A 21550-nucleotide genomic window follows, 5' to 3' on the forward strand; every position below is an offset into this window, starting at 1 on the left:
AAATAATTTAGTTGGAATTATCTTGGAAAAAAAGAAGTAAAGTTAGATTAGGGATGTAATGCTTTCTCAGCGCTTTCCCTGGGCCAACAGGCGAGTGCAATTCCCTCAGCGAACGCCAAGGGGCACCCTCTCCCTCCCCGCTGTACCTGGAACGCCTTCCTCTTTCCAACCGCACAAAGAGCCCGGCCTCCTCCCGGGTGACATCACAAAGGGCCGGTCCCCCGCCCCTTCGGCGCCACCACGTGTGTCCCTGCGCCCGGTGGCCACCGACTCAGTCCTCGCCGGCCAGTCTGGGCAGCGGAGGAGGGTGGTTGGCAGTGGCTGGAAGCTTCGCTATGGGAAGTTGTTTCTTTGATCTCTCGCGCCCAGCCCTCCTCCCTGGTTCTCCACAGCCGCTGTCGGAGGACAGCACCCGGAGGCGCGGGCTGCAGTCGCGGCGGCTTCTCCCCGCCTGGGCGGCCGCGCCGCTGGGCAGGTGCTGAGCGCCCCTAGAGCCTCCCTTGCCGCCTCCCTCCTCTGCCCGGCTGCAGCAGTGCACATGGGGTGTTGGAGGTAGATGGGCTCCCGGCCCGGGAGGCGGCGGTGGATGCGGCGCTGGGCAGAAGCAGCCGCCGATTCCAGCTGCCGTGGGGCCGCGCGCCCCGGGCGCCCCTGCGAGTCCCCGGCTCAGCCATGGGGACCTCTGCGAGCAGCAGCACCGCCCTCGCCTCCTGCAGCCGCATCGCCCGCCGAGCCAGAGCCACGATGATCGCGGGCTCCCTTCTGCTGGTGAGCGCTTGCGGGAACCGGGGGTGGCGGCGGCGCCGGAGCAGAAGGAACCGCTCTCCGGGAGCAGGGCGGATCTCCGGGCCGCGGCTTCGGGAGGCGCGGGGCCGGGCCGACTGGGTTACGGGCACTGAGGGGTTTGCAAGGGAAAGCAACATACCGGAGGGCCTCGACTAGGTTATTTGGGGGAATCGCAGGGCTCAGCCGGGGCTGGGGAATGAAGACGAATTGTTTTCCTTGCAGTCTGGCTTTGCTGGAGGAGGCGCTAGAGGTGGCCGCCCGGCTTCTGCGCATTTGAGGGCTTTTCCCCCTACTTGGCCTACCTCGAGCTCCCCACGCCCGCAGCCACAGCCCTCCACCCATCGGCCACTGCCCCTCTGCGTGGTGTGGGGCCGAGGCCGCGGTGTGGGGCTCCGGGGGCCGGCCGAGCCCGGCGCTTTGTTGCAGCTGCAATGTCATGTCGGGATGCTACCGCAGTGGAAGAGAGTGGTACCGGTGCGCGCCGGACACCGGAGACCTCCGGGTGCTGCCTCGCGGTGCATTCCCAAGCAGGGCGCAAGCAGCCCCCTCCTCCATCCCTTTACCCTCTCTCTTCCCTCTTGGCTTGGGTGGGGTCTCAGGTTCTGCAGGCCGAAATATCACCCTTAGACCCACTCTCCGGCGCCTCCGAAGAGCCGACTTCCAGCCAGCCAGCGCGCTGGCACTCGAATGGGGGGAGGGGGAAGGAGATGTGTGTAAAGGAAGATGAATTTTCTGCGGTCTTTCCGATCCCTCGTTTACCTGTGGCTAGGCAGGTGACCCTGCAGGGTGGTGCAGTCTCCCTCATCGCCCAAGCTGCATCCATATCTCGGGTCAATCATGTTGACCAAAAACTTACCCTCAACTTCCCCCAAATTCCCTCCTTTGATTGCCAACTATTGGGGTGAAGGGGCAAGTTAGATGAAAGAAAATTTGAGATCAAACCCTTAAGCTTCCCTTGCCTATCTTTTATCCCTGCGGGAAGGATGGAGATTCTTAGCTAAAAACCAAACAAAAACAAAAAACAAGAGCTTGTTTTCATGGCAGGGCTGTGTAAGGGAAAAGCAGGCTTGATGTCTCCTTCCTAAAAAGGGCTTAACGCCTGGCCAGCCAAGAACTGCTTAGATCTCAGGGCATTGCAGTTGCTATGGCCTGGGAATTCATCCTACAGACACTCTGGTTCCTTGTGTGTGTGTTTTAAGAGGAAGAGAGAGACTAAAGAAAAGTTTGTTACTCTTAGCATTTATAAAGAAGCAAGTCACAGTCTCCCTTCAGAAACTCTTTTCTGCCCATTTATTAATGGCATGGCCAAGGTTTAGATCTTTGAAACGAGTGTGGTGGATGGTAAGCAGTAGTGGGGGAGTCTCTTGGGACAATGAACCTGAATTGACAGTCTTGGTGTGGAGAGAAACACATCTAGGTCCATGGGAACACTGATCCTAGTTCAGTGGAGTGAGAATTATCATCGGTTCCTTTTTCACGGCCTTAGATCCACTACTATGCACTACTATGTTTCGGGTGCTTCCAACACATCTGATTATTATATGCCTCATAGAGTCCATTCCCAGATTAAATCTTAAGTCATTGTGCAATACTCCATTTATTTTACCTTTTAGCATGAGGTAGGTAATTAAACAAAGGTCTTGATGTAATCAAACGGTAGGTTGCTTTAACTGAGAAAGGGCCCAGCTCCTTTTTTTGAATCATCAGGCTAGGCGCCCTGGCTCACGCCTGTAACCCCAGCATTTTGGGAGGCCAAGGTGGGAGGATTGCTTGAGTTCAGGAGTTCGAGATTTTCCTGGGCAACATAGTGAGACCCCATCTGTACAAGAAGTCAGGTGGGTGTGGTAGTGGTGTACCCCTGTATGCCCAGCTCCTCAGAAGGCTGAGGTGGGAGGATTGCTTGAACCTAGGATGTTGAGGCTGCAGTGAGCTGCGATCATGCCATGGCGCTTCAGCCTGAGTCACAAAGTGAGACCTTGTCTCAAAAACCAAAATAAAAAATAAGTCATCAAACTCAACCTATCCTAAAAATTTTGCACTGGATTTGCAACTAAAGACCTGACAATTTAAGTTTGGCTGCTTTGAAAAAAATAAAATTTATAATGGGGATTAAGAGCAGTCTCAAGATGATAACCAATACAGGATTCCTTATTCTTCTGCTAGCTATGCTAAAAAGACTTCAGTTAAATTCATAGAATGGCATGAGGTTGAGCCCTTCATCCTGAAGGGTGACTGGAGGGTGTGCCAGGAATCAGCAGAGACTATGTTATAATCCCCATCCAGGGTGGGGAGGAAATGCCTTTTGTCTTTCACATTCTTACTCTGCATGCCCAAGTCCACAGGACAGACTTTGCTAATGTGTAAAATGATGATCTCATGATACTGTTCCAAGAAGTATTTATCCCATTGGGATCATTGGCCATGTGAACGTGATGGACACCAGGTACTGGAGCCTGGGTACACATGGCAGGGTACTCAGAACACTACTGGGGGAGGTGGGCAAGTTAGTGGCATGCCCACATATTGCAGTTAGATTTAAAAAGTAATAATCCAAATAAAGTGTTCTGTTTATTGTGTCTTCTAACACTCTTCTTTCAAATACTTCCGTTTTTGTGTGACAGTATTTATTGTCGTCATTTTTGTGTTGTGACTTTTTGTTTGTCATGACTGGCTAACTGCATGAAAGATAGCTTACTATGAGCTTATAAAAATACAAATATACATGCACACAATATGATATAATATAATATATAAACACACATATATAGCAATTGTATATGTATAGAGAGAGCAATTGCTACATGCCAGGTGCTTTGTATATGATATCTCACTTATTCATAGCATCTTTGTGAAGCAGGTGATATTATCTCCATTTTATAGTTGAGAAAATGGAAGCTCCCGGAATTTCATTGTTTTGTCCCAGGCCACACAGTTTGCATGTGATATTGCTGGGGCCAGAACTCAGGACTGCCCGGCTCTTCAGCTCATGTCCTCCTTTAGCCCTGTGCTACACTGCATGTTTCTCAAGTCCAAATTGCTTGGTAATAAAACGTAACAACAGAGAAGTTGTTGTTGGGGAACAGTTAAGATGGCGGTTTAGTTCATTACAGAACATGAATGAGAATTACAGGAATGCTTTTGGAAGGAAGTAGTCTTGCTGCTTGTACTTCTACTTCTGATGAGTGTCTGCATGGTAATAGGAAATAAAACATACACTGAAAGACAAGAGCTGGGTTCAAAAGTCTGGGGCTCAGGTGGACAAAACGTTCTTGTTGCTCAACACCCAGTAAGTCTAATGTGCATGGATATGCTTTGTCTTCAGAATCTAAGATTACCTTCCACCATCTTGACTTTACCAATTGTACTTTCCTGCCTGAGACACTCACCCTTGCTATATCCTATCTCTGTAAGGCAGAGACAAGACCTTTAGGTTTGTTCCACTGGTAAGGAATGCTCTAGAATGGCTTGCCAAGCATGACAATACATAGTCAGAGACGCCTCTTGCCCTCAGGGAGCTCGCTTTAACTGCATAGATAGGATGTTTGCAGTGAGGCAGTCAGAAGAGAAGGGAGCCATAACTGGTAAGGGTATCAGGTGTGAAGTTCTAGAAAACACTCTTTTGCAAGCATTATGAATTCCAGATAGAGGACTATTTGCTGTTATAGCCTGTCTAGCTGTGTGTTTGCCTAGAAAGTGCCAAGTAATAGTGTTTTTCTGTTACTGAAACTAGACATGTAGCTTAGTGCTACCTCCTGATCTTCATTTATCAAAGTACATTACCTGGCACATTGGCAATTCACTTTGACTGTTTAGGCAGGCGTGGAGTGGTCTGGTGGGGGCTGAAGTTCTGAATCACGTCAAGACTTGGTGGCAAATTCAAGCAGAACTTTAAATTAGAGCTGATATTATATCCAAAAGATTTTCTCCCTCCTATATATCTTAGCTCTACAATCCTAGAATGAGAAAGCTGGAAGGGAGCATAAAAAATACTGATTTAACACCCTATATTTTTTGGTTGAGAGAAAAAAAAATATTCTATTGGGGAAGTGACTCATTTTTCATGTTTACAAATGAACCTGCATGGAGCACCCTTTCTAAGCGAGGCACTATCCTGGGCAGTGGGAACCCAGGGATGAACTGGGGTTTGGATCTTGCCATGAAGGTACAATTTATATGGTATATAAAATGAACATGGCCATCACTAGTGCTGGTTGGGTTTTACTTGCTCATATGGAATCAGTGGATGAAGGTACTATACTTACCGTAATACACAAGATATGATTGATGTTAAAATCTTTAAAATACCTGAAGTAACTTTGGCTGTTAGTCTGAGAATCAGAGAGAAAAAAAAAAAAAAACACTTTCAGATCTGAGAATGACATACATTAGCCTCAGTAGAGAAAGCAACTTCTAATCAGAGGAATGGGGAGTGCAAAACCTGTGCTGGAATGCAGGAGTCCTGACCGACCCCATGAGTTATCATTACATTCAAAATGTGTATAACGGAGTTGAGCTCTCTCATCTGAACTGTTTCTGAAGACACGTGTTTGAATCTTCTTGAAGTCCAGTCCAAAACAAACAAACCTCTAGTGTAAAGTAAATAAACTACACAAGTAAATCAAATCAGCAATAAAAAAAAGTTCCTTGTAAATGGGATTTAAGGACTACCTTAAGTTGGGAAGGAAAAAAAGGGAGACTTGAAAAGGCATATATCCACCTAATGCCTGTTTGACATGTTTTAGTGTGGCTAAATGTTGACAAAGTCTATCAAGCAGGATATGGTAAGCACAGTTAATGCTATATTTTCTGGGGCAGTTTGCAGACAGTCCTTTTCTCCAGGTATGCTCTCATTGGGTCGGAACAAATAGGTGTGAGCTTCTGGGCTGGCTCTGGCAGATGGTCTTTGTCCTTTCTGCATTGTAGACCAGAATGTGGAGACATCACACTTTAACTTTTCAGGCAACTATATCCACAAAGATGAGAGGTAAAGCCTCTTTGGAGGCTGCATAGACAGTTTACAAATTAATTTTGTGCTCAGCTGGTCCTTCATAAAGCAGGTAAACTCTAATTGCCTTAAATAAACATGTTTTTTTTTTTTTTTTTTGGTTTGGTTTTTGGTGACACAAAATGGTCAGGTGTATTATCGGACCATTACTATTCAGGGGCTGGTATGAATTGAGTGACTTTTCCTCATGCTTATTTTCCAGTAAGCACTAATATTCTGTTGGCTTTCTTTCCCCAAGCAGGCCTGGCAAATTCCGATGATACCAGGTCATCAGCAACTTCTTGGCAAACTCAGGTGCTTCTTTTCTGTGACAGGAAGAGCCCAGGTTATCTCTGAGCTTTGGGCTTGTGTCCAGTGATCACTTGGAGCTGACTCAGTGTGGACCATTAGACAAAGATATGTCTGTTTGACAGAATGACAATAGGAGCCATAATAGGAATCAATTTGGTCCCCAAAGTTGGATCCTCATTTAGCATTAGCAGAAGGCTGGGTTTTGTGGCTGTAGCAGCAACAGCTGCTGAGCTTTGATTATTTAGGATGGGGCAAGATCATGAATAAATATTGGCCTTGCCCCAGTGTTTGTGTTTGTCAAATACCAAAAAATAAAATAGGAATCCTAAATTGACTTGCACGCTGCCACCTGGTTTTCTTACCACCTTCATTTCTAGCCTGAATCCAAGAGGGGAGGAGCTTGGGCAGAGGTTATAACCTGAGAGGAACCTGGCAGATATCAGTGAGTACAGGCAGGACTGAGGGCTATCTAGAGGTGGGGTTCACTGATATTTAGGCTGCTGACTCAAAGCAATAGTGAGCAATAGTGATCTCAGTGAGATCAGTGGGCAATAGCAATCTCACTGTTCTTGAGAGGTGTTAAAAGCCACCAGAAGATTTTCTTGTCAGTATCCTGGCTTTGAGATGACAGATGTGTGGGGTGGTGGGAAAGTTGCACTCAGAGAGATCTCAGGCAGGTGTGGGGCTGAGCGGGGTGTGGGTGGGGATCAGGACGTTGCCCTGTGGCTTCATATTTAAAAATTATACCTAAGACTTTGTGCTAAACCAAAATAAAAACAAGAAAAGTAACGGGGGCACTTAGTAAGCTAAGTCATAGCAAGGCTCATTATCTAATCTTTATATACTTTTCTATTTGTTCCGCTGCTCTCAATATTGCTGTGTGGCTCTGTTGCTTGGCTCCCTTGCAAATCTATCTGTTTTGGGAAAAGGAGCATGAGCTTAATGGATTCAGGAGAGAGGAGAGGAGTGAGTCCATGAGTCCTGGAATCAAATGAGAGCAGCTGTGGATTCAATAGGGCTTCAGCTCTGAGAGCCCAGAGGGGAGGAATGAGCAAGTGGGTGTTCATATTAATCATTGATATTACTATCACTTATTTATTGAGTACTTATCTTTGATATTGTGTTGAATACCTTCTACAAATGATCTCAATACATCTGACAAGTCTATGAGGTAGTAGCATTAGCCCCATTTTACAGATAAGCGAATGGAGTTTGAAAAATCTTATGGTCATGCAGTTGGCAACTGCAGGAGAGAGGATTTAAATCTAGGTCAGTGTGGCTTTGTGCACACTGCTTTTTCTGAAAGTTGTTGGTAGGAGAGAGGTCACCTTAATTTACCAGAATTTTGTTTTCTGTAAAGAGAATGACTTTACCCTAGAGTTGAACATTCTCTTTCCAGAAATTTAATGAGCAGTTCTGCTCCATGATGGTACTTGGAAGTTTTAACTAAAACTGCTGGTCATAAAGTGAGAGCAACGATTGAAAGGGGAGGGTATGCAGTCATTGGTAAGCTTTTTCCAGCATTTTCCTATGGTGTGACTCTGACAGGCAATGGTGCCATGGCTAAGATGGAAAGATACTCCTGTAAATTGAAATGTTATAAATAGGGAATGAATGCTTTGCTTTCCTGCTACTTGGGTCATTTTGAAAAATATTTGTTTAGTGAGTAACGGTGTGACATGGGTTCTGCTTAGCAATGTAGTTTCAACTCACTTATCCTGAGAACTTGAGGACCTTTTAGGGTTTTCTTTGCTGCCAGCCTAGTTATTTGTATAGAATAAGTGCACGGGCTTGTACCATCTGTTATTAGTATTTCCTTTTTTCACTTTTCATTTCAGGTCTCTTAGAAACCGGTTTAACTCCATGATTTGAGGGGTGTCAGAGGTCATGTGTTTGTGTGTGGCTTATCATACTGACTGGTAGCACTCACTTAAGTAAGCTTTTAAACATCGCTTTGTAGGTTGTAGAGACTGAGTAAACTAGGAAAAGGTAAAGGGTGAGAGGAAATTATTTAATCATTTGTCCTGGAAAACAGGTTGGAATTCTGGTCTCTCAAATAACCTTTGGGACAAGACCATTGTTTGATTTCATCCTATATATGGCCAGCTCAGCTTACCCAGGATGAGGAGAGGTGGGAGTGTTGGGAAGGAAGAAAGAGATTCCAAGGCAAATGGTAACAGGTCCCCAGAATAATTTAGCTGGATATTTTTGTTAATCCGTTTTGTGATGCTATAAAGGAATATACAAGACTGGGTCATTTATAAAGAAAAGAAGTTTATTTCACTCATGGTTCTCTGCAGGCTGTACAAGAAGCATGGAGTTAGCATCTGGTTGGCTTCTGGTAAGACCTCAGGAAGCTTTTAGTCATGGCAGAAGGGAAGGGCGGCTGGTGTGTCACATGGTGAGAGAGGGAGCAGAAGAGAGGGAAGGAAGTGCTAGGCTCTTTAAATAACCAGGTCTGGTAGGAATTAAAAGAACTCAGTTATCACCAATGGGACAATGCTAAGCCATTCATGACAGATCCACCTCATGACCCAAACATCTGCCGTAACACTCCCTCCAACATTGGGGATCACATGTCAACATGAGATTTGGAGAGGACGTACATCCTAACTATATCATGATTCAATCTTTGCTGTTCCTTTATGTGTAGAAGTCCATGACTCCACTCTCCTCTTGGGTTTAAACCTTGCTGACCTGGTCAAGGAAAAATAACAAAATAGACAAGGTTTGTGTGTGTTTCCTCATTTGAAAAGCTCAGGGCTAATACTGTTTTTCAGCTTCTCAAAGATAATATGCTCTTCATCTTTGTGTTTCTGGCTCAATGTCCTGAGACATAGCAGTTAAGCAATAAATGATTAATGAATTTCAGAAGGATCTTGATTTAAACTAACTGTTCATTCATTCTAGACAATTTAGAGGTTAGTTGGAGCTAGAGTTACATCTCAGTCCTTTGAACTACAACTGAAGAATAGTTGACTTATTAAGAAAGAACAATTTAAACTTATGTAAGTTGGCAGACTAGAAGAACCTACTGGGTGTAGAATTCTCTTTATGTGTCATTTCAATTCAATTCCCTTTGTTTACAGTATTTATGTATAGTTAAAACTAATGTGTATGTACCTGCTTGTGTTCTGCTTTTCTTAGTGTAGATATTTTCTGTTATCTTAGAGAGATATATTTATATTTTATCCATTTAATAAAATTTATGGGGCATCTATTAAATGTCAAGCATTGCTAGACTTTGGGTATATGATAGTGAAAGGCTATTCATGGGCTTTCTTTCTTGGATGCCATAAAAGCGGTGATGCTTAATAAGAACAAGCCATTTAAAGAACAGAAGGAAGAATATGCCAGGAGGAAGGACGGTATGTGGGATGGCCCAGAGGGAGGAAAGAGCCTACATGTTCAGAGAATAGAAAGAAGATTACGGTGGTTGGTGCTCAGTGAATGGGGACAATGGATCGAGCTTGAAAAGGCAGGCAGAGGCAAAATCACACAAGATCCTTTAAGGGATCACGACATCACACAGAGTGCAGTGGGAAGCAGGGTAATAATATGACTTGAATGCAATTAAAAAAAAAAAACTCACTGGCAGCTCTGTGGAGAATGAATTAGAGAAGGGGAGCATAGAAGCTGGAGGCCAGTTAGCACCTTTTACAGTAATTCAGGGCAGAGATGATGGTGCTGGGGCAGTGACAATGAAGATGGGGATTACTGGATAGAAATTTTGGAGAGATTTGCTGATGGCGAGATAGGAAGGAGCAGGTGATATTGAAACACAGCAGTGATCAAGGCTGATTCCTAGGTTCCCACATTGAGCAGTCTATGGTGGTCTGATTACTTTGAAAGGGAAGGCTTGGGGAGCAGTGGGTGAAACTGAGAGGCCTTAAGTTTGGATACATATTGAATAAGTTTGAGGTGCCTGTGATTCACTCATTTCAAGCCTTTATGGCTGCCACTTTTTAATAGCTCTATCCCCTCCAGTTGGCACTGTGTTGAGCCATTCTACGGTTGTTGGATGCTTGGCTTGCTGTCTCTTTGGTCTTCCAGTACAAGCAGCACTAATGAAGTTGTCCCTGTATAAACCAATGGCTCTTTTTCCTTTTTGGTTTTTCCCCAAGCTGTGTTCCTCAAAGTGGAATTGCTGGGTCAAAGGAAATGAATGAACAGTTTTATGGCTTTTGCTGCACATTGCCAGACTGTAGTCCAGAAGAACTGAATTAATTTAGAATGCCACCAGCCACCTATAAATGTGCTTTCTAGCCCACAAGACTGCCAGTATTGGAGTTTATAACTATAATTTATTTACACTGCTTTAATTATAGATATATGAGGGTCCTTGGTTGTGCAAATTTGAATTTCAATAGCTCCTAGGGATATCAGACATTTATCCATAGGATGATCACCTTTGTAATTATGTACTCATGTAGCCCTCTGTCGTAACGATTGAGTAGGAGTTATGTTAGCCACATTTGCATGAATTCTTTATATACATTTTCAGTTTTATAAGCTTTTATTAGCAGTGTATGTCATATTTTTACATTCTACTTTTAATATTCTTATATTTAATAACATAAAAGTTGAGATTTATGTTTTTATTTTTGAGATAGAGTCTTATTCTGTCCCCCAGGCTGGAGTGAAGGTGGCACGATCTCGGCTCACTGCAACCTCTTCCTCCCGGGTTCAAGCGATTTTCCTGCCTCAGCCTCCTGAGTAGCTGAGATTACAGCGTGCACCACCCTGCCTGACTAATTTTTGTATTTTTGGTAGAGGCGGAGTTTCACCATGTTGGCCATGTTGGCTGGTCTCAAACTCCTGACCTCAAGTGATCCTCCTGCCTCAGCCTCCCAAAGTGCTGGGATTACAGGTGTGAGCCACTGCACCCAGCTGAGACTTATATTTTTAAACCTTTTTCTTTGTTTGTGTCTGAAAATATTTTGTGTCTGAGAATATTTTCATTTTATTGGTGCTGTTCATTTTAACAGAAATTGATCTCTTTGCAGGTGCAATGAACTATTCTGATAACTTTGAATTTTCTATGTGATGTTTCAAATGTTGGGTTTATTGACTTTTTGGACTTCAGTGTCATATTTGTGGTAAGAACTACATTAGTATGTTCTGCAAGACAGTAATACTCATTGCATGAGGAAAGGGTTTTATGGTCAACTATGTTTAGGGAGTGCTAGGTTCAACTAAGTCACCATTGCTGGCAGCTCTCCTGCAGGGCCTGCTGGCGCCGTCAATAGGTTAATATTAATTGCGGCTTTCTGAGAGAAGGCTCTAATCAGGAGCACTTTCTAAAGTTTTAGGCCAGGGGCTGGTAAACTTTGTCTGTGAAGGACCAGATAATATATATTTGCAGCTTTATGGGCCATGTGATTTCTGCTCTAACTACTTAATTCTGTGTTTGAATGGTGAGAGCAGCCCTAGGCAATACCTAAGAGATTGGGTGTGGCTGTGTTCCAATAAAGTTTTATTTGTGGACACTACAATTTGATTGTCACATCATTGTTATATGTCACAAAATATGATTATTTGTTGGATTTTTAAAACACTATTTAAAATGTAAAAACCAATCTTAGATTGTGAGCAGAAACAGGCAGGTACTGGAACTTACTCACTCTTTTAAAATTTTTATTTATTTATTTTAATTTGGGACAGGGTCTTGCTCTGTCACCCAGGCTGGAGTTCAGTGGTGTGATCACAGCTTACTGTAGCCTCAACCTCCTGGGCTCGAGTGATCCTCCTACCTCACTCAGCTTCCTGAGTAGCTGGAACACCACCATACCTGGCTTTTTTTTTTTTTTTTTTAATTTTTTGTAGTGACGGGGTCTCCCTGTGTTGCCAGACTGGTCTCAAGCTCTTGGGTTAAAGCGATCCTCTCCCCTTGCCCTCCCATGCTCACTCTTTTTTAAGACCATAGAATCATTAATATCGCATGGGACTAGATCAGGGAAACTCACTGTGGGAAATGCTTACTTAAATTCTTCTCCAGTTATCTAAAGTACTTATTAACAGTAAATCCTTTCTGCTCTCTTGTGTTTTCTCATTTGCTGTATACCAAGTTTTTATTGTAAATGTTTTGAAAATGCTAGTGGACCCATGTTTCTCTTTTAACTCTTTGCTGTGCAGTCTGTATTTTTTGTTTTGTTACTTGCTCTTAGTCCGGGATGGTTTGTTTCAGGATTATAGCTTTTAAAAATCTAAAGTATTTGATACACTTCTCAGGAATTGAATACTTGCATTTTAATTGGGGTGTTTTAAAAGATTGTCTTGGCCAGGTGCAGTGGCTTACATCTGTGATCCAGCACTTTGGGAGACCGAGGCAGGCAGATCACTTGAGGTCAGGAGTTCAAGACCAGCCTGGTCAATATGGTGAAGTCCCATCTCTACTAAAAATGCAAACATTAGCTGGGCATGGTGGCACACGCCTGTAATCCCAGCTACTGGGGAGGCTGAGGCAGGAAAATTGCGTGATCCCAGGAGGGAGAAGTTGCAGTGAGCCCAGATCGTGCCATTGCAATCCAGCCTGGGTGACAGAGCGAGACTCCGTCTCAAAAAACTCAAAAAAAAAAAAAGTAAAAAGAGAAAGGATTTTCCATCACTGGTTAGAAAATTTGAAAAATAAAAGTAAAAAACTAAAAGATTGTTAAAATATAGTACATCGTTAAGTTGGCGGGATTGATAATTAAAATAACATTTATGGAATGCTTACTATGTGTCAGACACGTTTTGCCTGCTTTATCTGTATTAACAATTCTCAAAACAGTCTTTGAAGAGTAGGTATTGCTAATTAACTCCTTTATACTAATGAGGAAGCAGAGACACAGAAGTGAGTCATTTGCCAAGACCACCCAGAATTAAGGATAAAAAAAATCCAACATGTTTTTCTACTCGCACACAAGGCTAAATACAACACCTTTGACACCAAATTCTCCAGCAGACACCAATTGAGTGCCCTCTAATTCAATTGAGTTCTGACCTGTCTACCTGGAGGTAGGGTCGGATCCCACAGTTTAAAGACTCAGTCCCAGGGGACTGCCCCCAACATCTGATGTCAAGCACAAGCCGCAGATTATTTTGCCTGTGCTTTGGCCTGACCAGCTGTAAATCAAGGTTCCCACAAACCCTTCCTCAGGTTTGATTAATGTGCGAGAGCGGCTCACAGAACTCAGGGAAACACTTTACTTAGCCTCCTGAGTTGCTGGGACCACAGGCATGTACCACCATGCCCAACTCCAGTTTCTTAATAAAGGATACAAATGAACAGCCAGATGGAGGAAATGCGTAGGGCAAGGTGTGTGGGAAGGGGCATGGAGCTTTCATGCCCTCTCTGGGTGCGCCATCCTCCAGGAATCTCCAGGATTCGGCACCATCTGTCTTGTTTTTCTAAGACCACCAGAGCGAGCACAAAAGAACCAGCAAGTAGGCAAAGGTCAGGCGCAAAACTGCACGTTTATTTTGGTAACCTAAGGTGTGCGGGAGAAGTCTGTCGGCCTCCGGCAAAGGAGGCCGGCAGAGTCCCCCCGCGGTGGGGCTCTCGGACAGACTTCCCACAGTCCCGACATCCCGACAGGAGTGGGGCTGCAAGAAGGCCGCGCGGCTCAATGGCGGAGAGCGGCTTTTCTAGGAGTGGGAGGGCAATAGGCAGGGCACAGGCGTGTCAGGGGCGTTCCGCAGGTGCGACCAGGTAAATCTTGGTTTCTTCGGATTGACGTCACCTGGCGCATGCCCAGTTGGTCTGCACCTTCCCGGGCACCGGCTGCATTCTCGCGCGCGCGGGAAGAGTTGGTGGTGAAGAAGAACCCGGAAGTGCACCATCTTGCCTCCATTCGTCCAGGAATCTCCAGGTGTTCAGGTGTTCAGAAGCTCTCCAAACCCCAGTCCTTTTGGGCTTTTATGGAGACTTCATTACTTAGACATGATTGATTGTATCACTAGCCTTTGGTGATCAGCTCAACCTTCAGTCCTTCTCCCCTTCCCTGAGGTTGGAGGTGGAGTTGAAAGTCCCAACCCTTCAATCATACCTTGGTCTTTCTTATGACCAGCCCCTATCCTGAAGCTACTTAGCAGCCCCCAGCCACCAATCATCTCATTAGCATACAAAAGACACTATTATGACTGGAGATTTTAAGGTTTTAGGAGTTGTGCACCAGAAACCAGGGACAGAGACCAAATATATAGTTATTAGATCACACTATCACACCTAGCTAGTACCTGGTAGATCTGGGCTGCTCAGCACGCTATAGGCTAAAATATTAATAGGTTTTGTTTATGTGTGCTTTTATGCTGGAGTTGCTGCACTGGCTGGAGTCATTGGTTTTGCCTTGGTTCATATGCTTTTCTTTAAATCCTTAGTGAGCACAGAGTAACATTCCTTCTGCATCTTTCCTCCTGTCTTGCATGAAATGCCAATTCATTTACTACTTAGTAACTAAATAAATGGGTAGCCTACTCTTGGCTTCTTCATGTATGCAGAAGTCTTAGAAATAGTTATTTCTAAGGACATGGAAGGAGATGAGGTTCTGTGGCCCCAGGACTGAGTGCTGCTGAGTGTACACTCTCCTGCATTGCAGGTTCCAGGGAAAACAGCACCTGGGTTAACTCTCTCATGGCTTTTCCTTTTTCCAGTGTCCCCTGAGCTTGCCTCCTTCCAGTCCTGCAGTCAGCACATTCTAGCCTTGGCATCCTCTATATTCGCCAGCTTTAAAAACGGTCCCTGCTTTTGTCTTAGCAACAGAAGACTTTTTTTTAAATCAGAGAGGATAGTAGCAAATGCAAGAGTTGACCAAATGTATATAACATAACTGGGAACAGTTCTGTCTGGGATTTGTGGAAGCTCTGTCCTTGAAGCCTTCCTCTTTGAGCGTTCCTTTTCCCCCACTTCAAATCTACAGAATTCTAAGCAGCCAGTGTCTTGATATTACACATTTAATATGATGCTCAAAATAAAATGATAAGAAATTCTGAAAGGTCTAGCTCTGCCTGGCTTTTGCCTTTTGATCATCTGTTATCATGTTTTAGATTCACCATCTCAGGAATAACTTGGTTGCATCATCTCTATGGTAACAGGTTTCCTCTTCAAAATATTAGTTTTATGCAGCATTAAAAAAATTCTACAACAAACTCCTAGGCAGTCTCTCTGCCTGTCCTTTATGAGTAGAAGAAAAGTGTATCGCTGCCTTGACTTTGCTGATTTTCCACTAAAAATTATTAGAGTTTGATAGGGAACAAGAATGACAAAAATATATTGTAACCATCAGCTGTGAGGAATCTTTTGTTTGTTTGAAGGATGAGGTCATGGAGTAAGAATTGTTAAAGAATAAATAGGCATCAACATTCTGACATGTCTTTGCAGATCTGGGTGCTTCCTGTCCTTAGTCAGGCCCATCTCTGTGTCCTAGAATAGAAGTGACAACAGGAGATGTGTGATGTGGCTCACCAGGGTGAATGCTGAGACCCTGGGAGTCTTTACAGTTGGTTATTTAGAGCTACCTCCTCCCTTTTTTGAAATTTGTGTTGTTCTGGGTTTACTTTTTAATCAATCATTCAGTAGGCATTTTATAGTGCTCATAAATCCTGTACAGTTTGGAATGGCACACTGATATTTAACTCATGTATCCATTGTTGGTGAAATAAATGTCTTGGATAAATGAAATTTTCCAAATAACTAAAGTTTAAACTAGGATAGGGCATAGATAACTTCCAGAGGATAATCTTATTATGCTGTTTATAATTCTAATCACCAAGTTAGTATTACCTTTTGTGAAGAAATAAGAGGGGTGGCTCATGCCTATAATTCCAGCACTTTTGGGGACTGAGGTGGCAGGAATGCTTGAGGCCAGGAGTTTGAGATCAGCCTGAGCAACATAGTGAGACCCCCTGGCCCCCCTCAAAAAAAAAGAAAGAAATGAGGAGGGAATGTTTTAACTCTTTGATACATTTGCTTGTCACCTTAAGTACCCTGCAGAGTGTAATTCCTGTAAGCCATTTGTCGTTCTGTTAAAACAGAGTGATGTCCTCAGGGTCTTTGGAGATGAAATGAAGTATCTGTCCTTGTACTGAAGGGTATAAGGCCAGACTGCTTTATCTCTTGAGTTATTGTGGCTACATTGTGGAGGCTTTGGGTTTTCTCCTGCTTGCTTTTAAACCTGCACTCGGCCGGGCATGTTGGCTCACGCCTGTAATCCCAGCACTTTGGGAGGCCGAGGGAGGCGGATCACGAGGTCAAGAGATGGAGACCATCCTAGCCAACATGGGGAAACCCTGTCTCTACTAAAATACAAAAAATTAGCTGGGTGTGGTGGGGGGCGCTTGTAGTCCCAGCTACTCGGGACTCTGAGGCAGGGGAATAGCTTGAACCCAGGAGGCGGAGGTTGCAGACAGCCTGGAGACAGAGCAAGACTCTGTCTCAAAAAAAAAAAAAAAAAAAACACAACAGCAACAACAACAACAAAAAAAACCTGCACTCATCTTTAGCAACCTCCTCTACCACCACTTCTAATATGCTTGTTCTAATTATTTATGGTCTGTAAGTCCATTCATTCATTTATGCAACTAACACTTGTCAGATGTTACCATGAGTCGGGTCCTTGAGGGCATGGATAGCACCAGTAAATGAAATACACTTGATCCTTGTCCACATGGAGCTTGTGATCCATAGGGGAAGACATGCTAAACAGAAAAATGGGTAAGTACAAAAATGTGGTAGCCATACTGGGGGAAAAAATGGGAATGAGGGGATCTTGTGAAACTTGTTTTTATTAGTGGAGAGGTGGTCGGGGTGGCATTCCAGAGAAAGTCCTATCTTTGTTAAAGACTTTGCCTTTCATCCTAAGTCATGTGGGAAGTGATTGAGAGTTTTAAGCAGGGGATGAAAGGATGAGATTTGGTGTGTGAGTTGGAGTGGGTGTCAAGAAAGGAAGCCAAGATCTCAGTACTCATTGCTAAACTCTCAGAGGTCTGACGATTCCTGTGAATGAGCTTCTGCTCTCTGTATTTTTTGACATTTCTTTTGACTGCCCTGTGCAGGTGTTGACAGACTTTCTCTATAAAGGGCTGGATAGTATATTATCCAGCATATAGTATATATGGTGTATTCTGTAAAGGGCTGGATAATATTTTAAGTTTGCAGAACATAAGGTATCTTTTGGAACTATTCAACTCTGCCACTGTAGTATGAAAGCAGCCATAGTCAATACCTACATAAATGGCTGAATTCCAATAAACGTGTTTATAAGAACAATTGGCCTGTGGGATTTAGTTTGCTGACCCCTGGCTTGGAGAATGCTTTGCTTCTTATTCCCATGATCTTCATTATTGAGGTAGTTGTGCAAGGGAGGAAATGCAATCTATGTGGTCGTCCCTGGCCTTGAGCTGCTTGTAATCATTATGGGAAGATAAGTATATATACTTAAGTGGCCATCAGCAAACATCACAAGACAATATATAATTAAGGACCAATATGATGAACAGAAACAGGAAATGTGATGAAGAGTTCATTCATCTGCTTGGAATCTGGGTGTCTAGGAATAATTTTAAAGGCTTTACAGGGAAGGTGGAACTTGACAGAAATAATTGTAAACACTTAGAGGGTTAGAGGTGAATACAACCTAGTCCAACTTGCAAATTTTAGTGATGCAGTGTTAGAAGATGAACAAAAGCAAACCACAGAACACTATGTATCGACAGTCCCCTTGGATATGTAAGACAAAACAAAACAAAAATCAATGGGAACAGCCAATTTAAGGTATGCATGCATGTGCGTATGTATTATGTGTAAATGCTCAGAAAAGGGTCTGGAAAGATGTGCACCAAAATTAACAGTGAGTCTCTCTGGAAATGAGTGGATTTGAGCAGAGACTTAAGTGTTTTACTTTATAGTTCCTAATTGTTAGAATTATTACATGAATGTTTATTTTCATCATAAAAATATTAATTAATACAGGGCAATATTAAAACAATTAAAAGTGCCAGATTGGTTAAGAGAGTGGTGCTGAGAGTGCGATTGGGCTGTCTCCAAAATGTGTCTCAGAACCAGAGATTAGAGCCCTTAGTTCAGGGTATCCACAACTTGGATGGGCATCAGAATCACTTGGAAAGCTTAAAAAGAAAATGTACCAAAGCTAAAAACAAATAAATTCCTGGCCCCATTGCAGACTCGTAGTGATCTCAGATGATGGGGCTGGGATGTGATTTTTTTAAAAAAGCTTCCCAGGTAATTTTGATGCTACCTTTGAGACCTGAGGCTTTGGTGAGCCTCTGATCTAGTTTATCCAACTCTGTACAAATGAAGGAATTAAGGATCTTGACCAGGTAGGACTCAACCTCAGATCTTTTGGCTCCCACTCTCTTGTACTTTTCAATGATTGCGTCCCCTAATTCAGGTGTTTTCCTAGCATTAGCTTTGGGTGGCATCTCAACTTGTTGTCGTGTTATACAGAAAACATTCTTAAATGCCACTTTTGAATGGGGTCCACCTCATCCCCATTTCCCATTGCTTCACTCCCAGATCATCATTGGGAATAATTTCTGCAGTGTTTTAATTTTCTTAGAAAGCAGAGGGTTGCCACCAGGCTAGTGGGAAAAGCCCAGTTTTAGATCATGAGTTGACTAAAAGGCCTTAGGAATATGGCTTTTCTCAGGTGCCATCTGAGTCTCTATAAAGAGAAAGGGATATTGCCAAGTCTTCCTCTCAGCAGGGTTTCACTCAGGCAAAACAGTCCATGGAACGGTCCCTCCAGCTTTGTAGCACGGTTAACTGTTTACTTCAGAATTGGAAGAGGCCTTCGAGGTCCCTCTAGTTCAGTGATTTTCAGACTTGTTTTAGGAATAAACCCCCTGCAAATGAATTCTTACTTGGAAAGCCATATTAGCAAATTGGTAAAGTGGAGATGGTTGGTTTAGGCAGAGATGGGGGGCTTGGAGCTTACCTCCCCTCCTCCCTGGTCTAAGGGGCATCCTGAGAGCTGTGTTCTGTCCAGTGCTCTCTTAAGTCCTATTTGAAAACCACTGATTTCTTCCTCTTTCCCCTTCCATAAGTAATCGTTCACCAACTTCAGCTAACCTGAGCGCTCAAATCTGTTACTTTCTCTCCATTTCCACATCCACCACCCTAGTCTGAGTCACTACCACCTTCCATGTTGGTTTTCACCCTCTAACTGGGTTTTCTCGTCTACTTTCCCATATACCCCTTTCACCCTCTGCTCTGAAGCAGATAGCTTTTTTATTCACAGGTGCAATTATATGCCTCCTCCCCCCACCTATCATGTAAACATTTAATGACTTCTCATTGCATTTTGAATTAAGATCAGCATGTGGAGGCTCTTCAGATGTAACTCTGGCCCCTCTGTTGCATCTTGAGATAGAGCCACGAGCTTTTTAGTTCCTGTACTGAACTTCCTTCTGCTTCACACTTTTGCTCTGGTGTTCCCTCTGTCTAACCCCCTTTCACTGCTTCTTACCTGGAGTTAATTTCTGCCTCTCCATCCTTAAGAGCTATATCAAAATGTTTCTCTAACTTCCCTGAGCTGGGAAGCACCTGTTAAATTCCCTGTCATAGGATTCTATATTTCTCTCTCTCAGCAGTGATCTCAATTCTAATTGAGTAATTACTTTTTCTTGAGGTCAGGAGTTGAGAATTGAGTATATTCTTTTTCTATTCATTCCAACCTAGAATGTAAACTTCATAAGGGCTGGAATAGAGTTCTCAAGGTTCTATTCGCAGCCCATGGCATGGTGTCTTGCACACACCTATTAGATCTTCAGTAAGCATTTGTCCAATGAATTCATAGTGTCTAGTTTTTGCCATATCTCATTTCTAGTGTTCAGCCCGCACACGACTGCGGAAGGATCATTGTTTGTTGGCTCTGCTTGTGGGAACTGGAATTGTCTCTTGTTGTGTGAGGTAATTTAAAGGTTCTTTTTTAGAGACACATTGTGTAAAGTGGGTTACCCAGTATGATACAGTTTAAACAGGGCCGAGTTTTGCTTTAATTAGAAACTTGATCTATTATTCCAAATGAACAAAGAACTCTAAAATCCACTTAAAGTCTGAGAAAGAGTGTGGAGGCTGTGGCGTTGGGAGGTGGGTTTTATGTACAGCTGGGAAAACCTCTTTGGTAACTCAGTAATCAGGGTTCCTTACTTTAGATTTAGAAGTGCATATCTGGGGGGAAATATAGAGAGCTGTAGGAAGCCTACCCCAGCTCCATACCCAAATCCACACATGCTTGCTATTCATGACCTCCTGTGCTCGTTCTGCAGAGCCACCCTGGTGAGTGTGTGTGGGTGTATCTGACCGCCCATCCTCCCACATAGGTAGGGAGGCTGACTTAGATCACACAACGCATCAGAGTGATAATTCATCGTCGACCACCACTCCCTGCCCAGATCTTGGGTTCAGTTCTCTTCTTTCATTAATTGAAGCGTAATAAGCTGCCATTTGGGTTACTAATACAGCTTTCAAACTTTCAGAACACCGCAGCTATCTAAAACTGCTTTTGCATGTAGACACGCCAGGAAGTACAGAGCAGAGCCACTTTTGCAACCTCTTGGGTTGGGTCTTTAGTGGGGAGATAGGGTCTAATCCCGTCGTTGGTATTCTTTTATTTCTTCTTCTTCTTTTTTTTTTTTTTTTTTTGAGACAGAGTCTGAGTCTGTCGCCCAGGGTGGAGTAATGTGGTGCAGTCTCGGCTCACTGCAACCTCTGCCTCCCAGGCTCAAGCAATTATCCGTCCTCAGCCTCCTGAGTAGCTGGGATTACAGGAATGCGCCACCACATCTGGCTAATTTTTGCATTTTTAGTAGAGACAGGGTTTCACTATGTTGATCAGGCTGGTCTCGAACTCCTGACCTCAAATGATCTACCCACCTTGGCCTCCCAAAGTGCTGGGATTACAGGCGTGAGCCACTGTGCCCGGCTGGTATTCTTGACAAATGTAACTTGGGCTCCACAGGATGGTTCCTTTTATCCGGTGCATCTGCTGTGCTCGGAAAAAGGTGACTGGGGCTTATTTTGCAAATAGAAGGGACAAGAAAACAAAAGGTAAAGTCAGAAGGGAAAAGGGAAGACATTACAGATTTTATCATCAAGCAGGAGGTTTTTTCCAGGCTCTAAGATGAGGTTAAGCTTGTTCACAAGAGAATCAACAACTGTCCCTTTTTTTTTTTTTTGGCGGAGGGGAGGGTCTTGACAGAAAAAATGAATATACCGTCATAAGCTGAAAATTAGTTTTCAATATTGTCATTTAACTAGATGGGCAGCTCTGGGATAGGGGAAAGGGACTTCAGGGAAATACTTTTGATTCAAATAGTTAAATTTTGGGGTGGGAGAGAATTGAACCTTGAATTAAGTGTCAAGGTGCTAAAAAGACAGAAACTGATCACTATGAAAAAAATTTTTGATTTATTCTCTTAGTCACTGCTGTAGCAGCCAATTTAGAGGGAATTTGCCCTGCTGGGTAG

At 43.6% G+C, this 21550-nt stretch overlaps 1 protein-coding gene across 1 annotated transcript in view; it reads left to right on the forward strand.

The window, feature by feature from the left end:
* The first annotated feature begins 208 nt into the window (after positions 1–208).
* TNFRSF21 (TNF receptor superfamily member 21) overlaps positions 209–21550 on the forward strand; it is a 75396-nt gene continuing 54054 nt past the window's right edge. The window contains exon 1 of the mRNA XM_023212977.1: positions 209–768. Coding sequence (XP_023068745.1) covers positions 673–768 — 96 coding nt within the window. The 5' untranslated portion in view covers positions 209–672. The remainder of the gene's footprint in view (positions 769–21550) is intronic.

This window comes from Piliocolobus tephrosceles, chromosome 5 (assembly GCF_002776525.5).
Source record: "Piliocolobus tephrosceles isolate RC106 chromosome 5, ASM277652v3, whole genome shotgun sequence".
In the NCBI taxonomy this organism is placed as follows: domain Eukaryota; kingdom Metazoa; phylum Chordata; class Mammalia; order Primates; family Cercopithecidae; genus Piliocolobus; species Piliocolobus tephrosceles.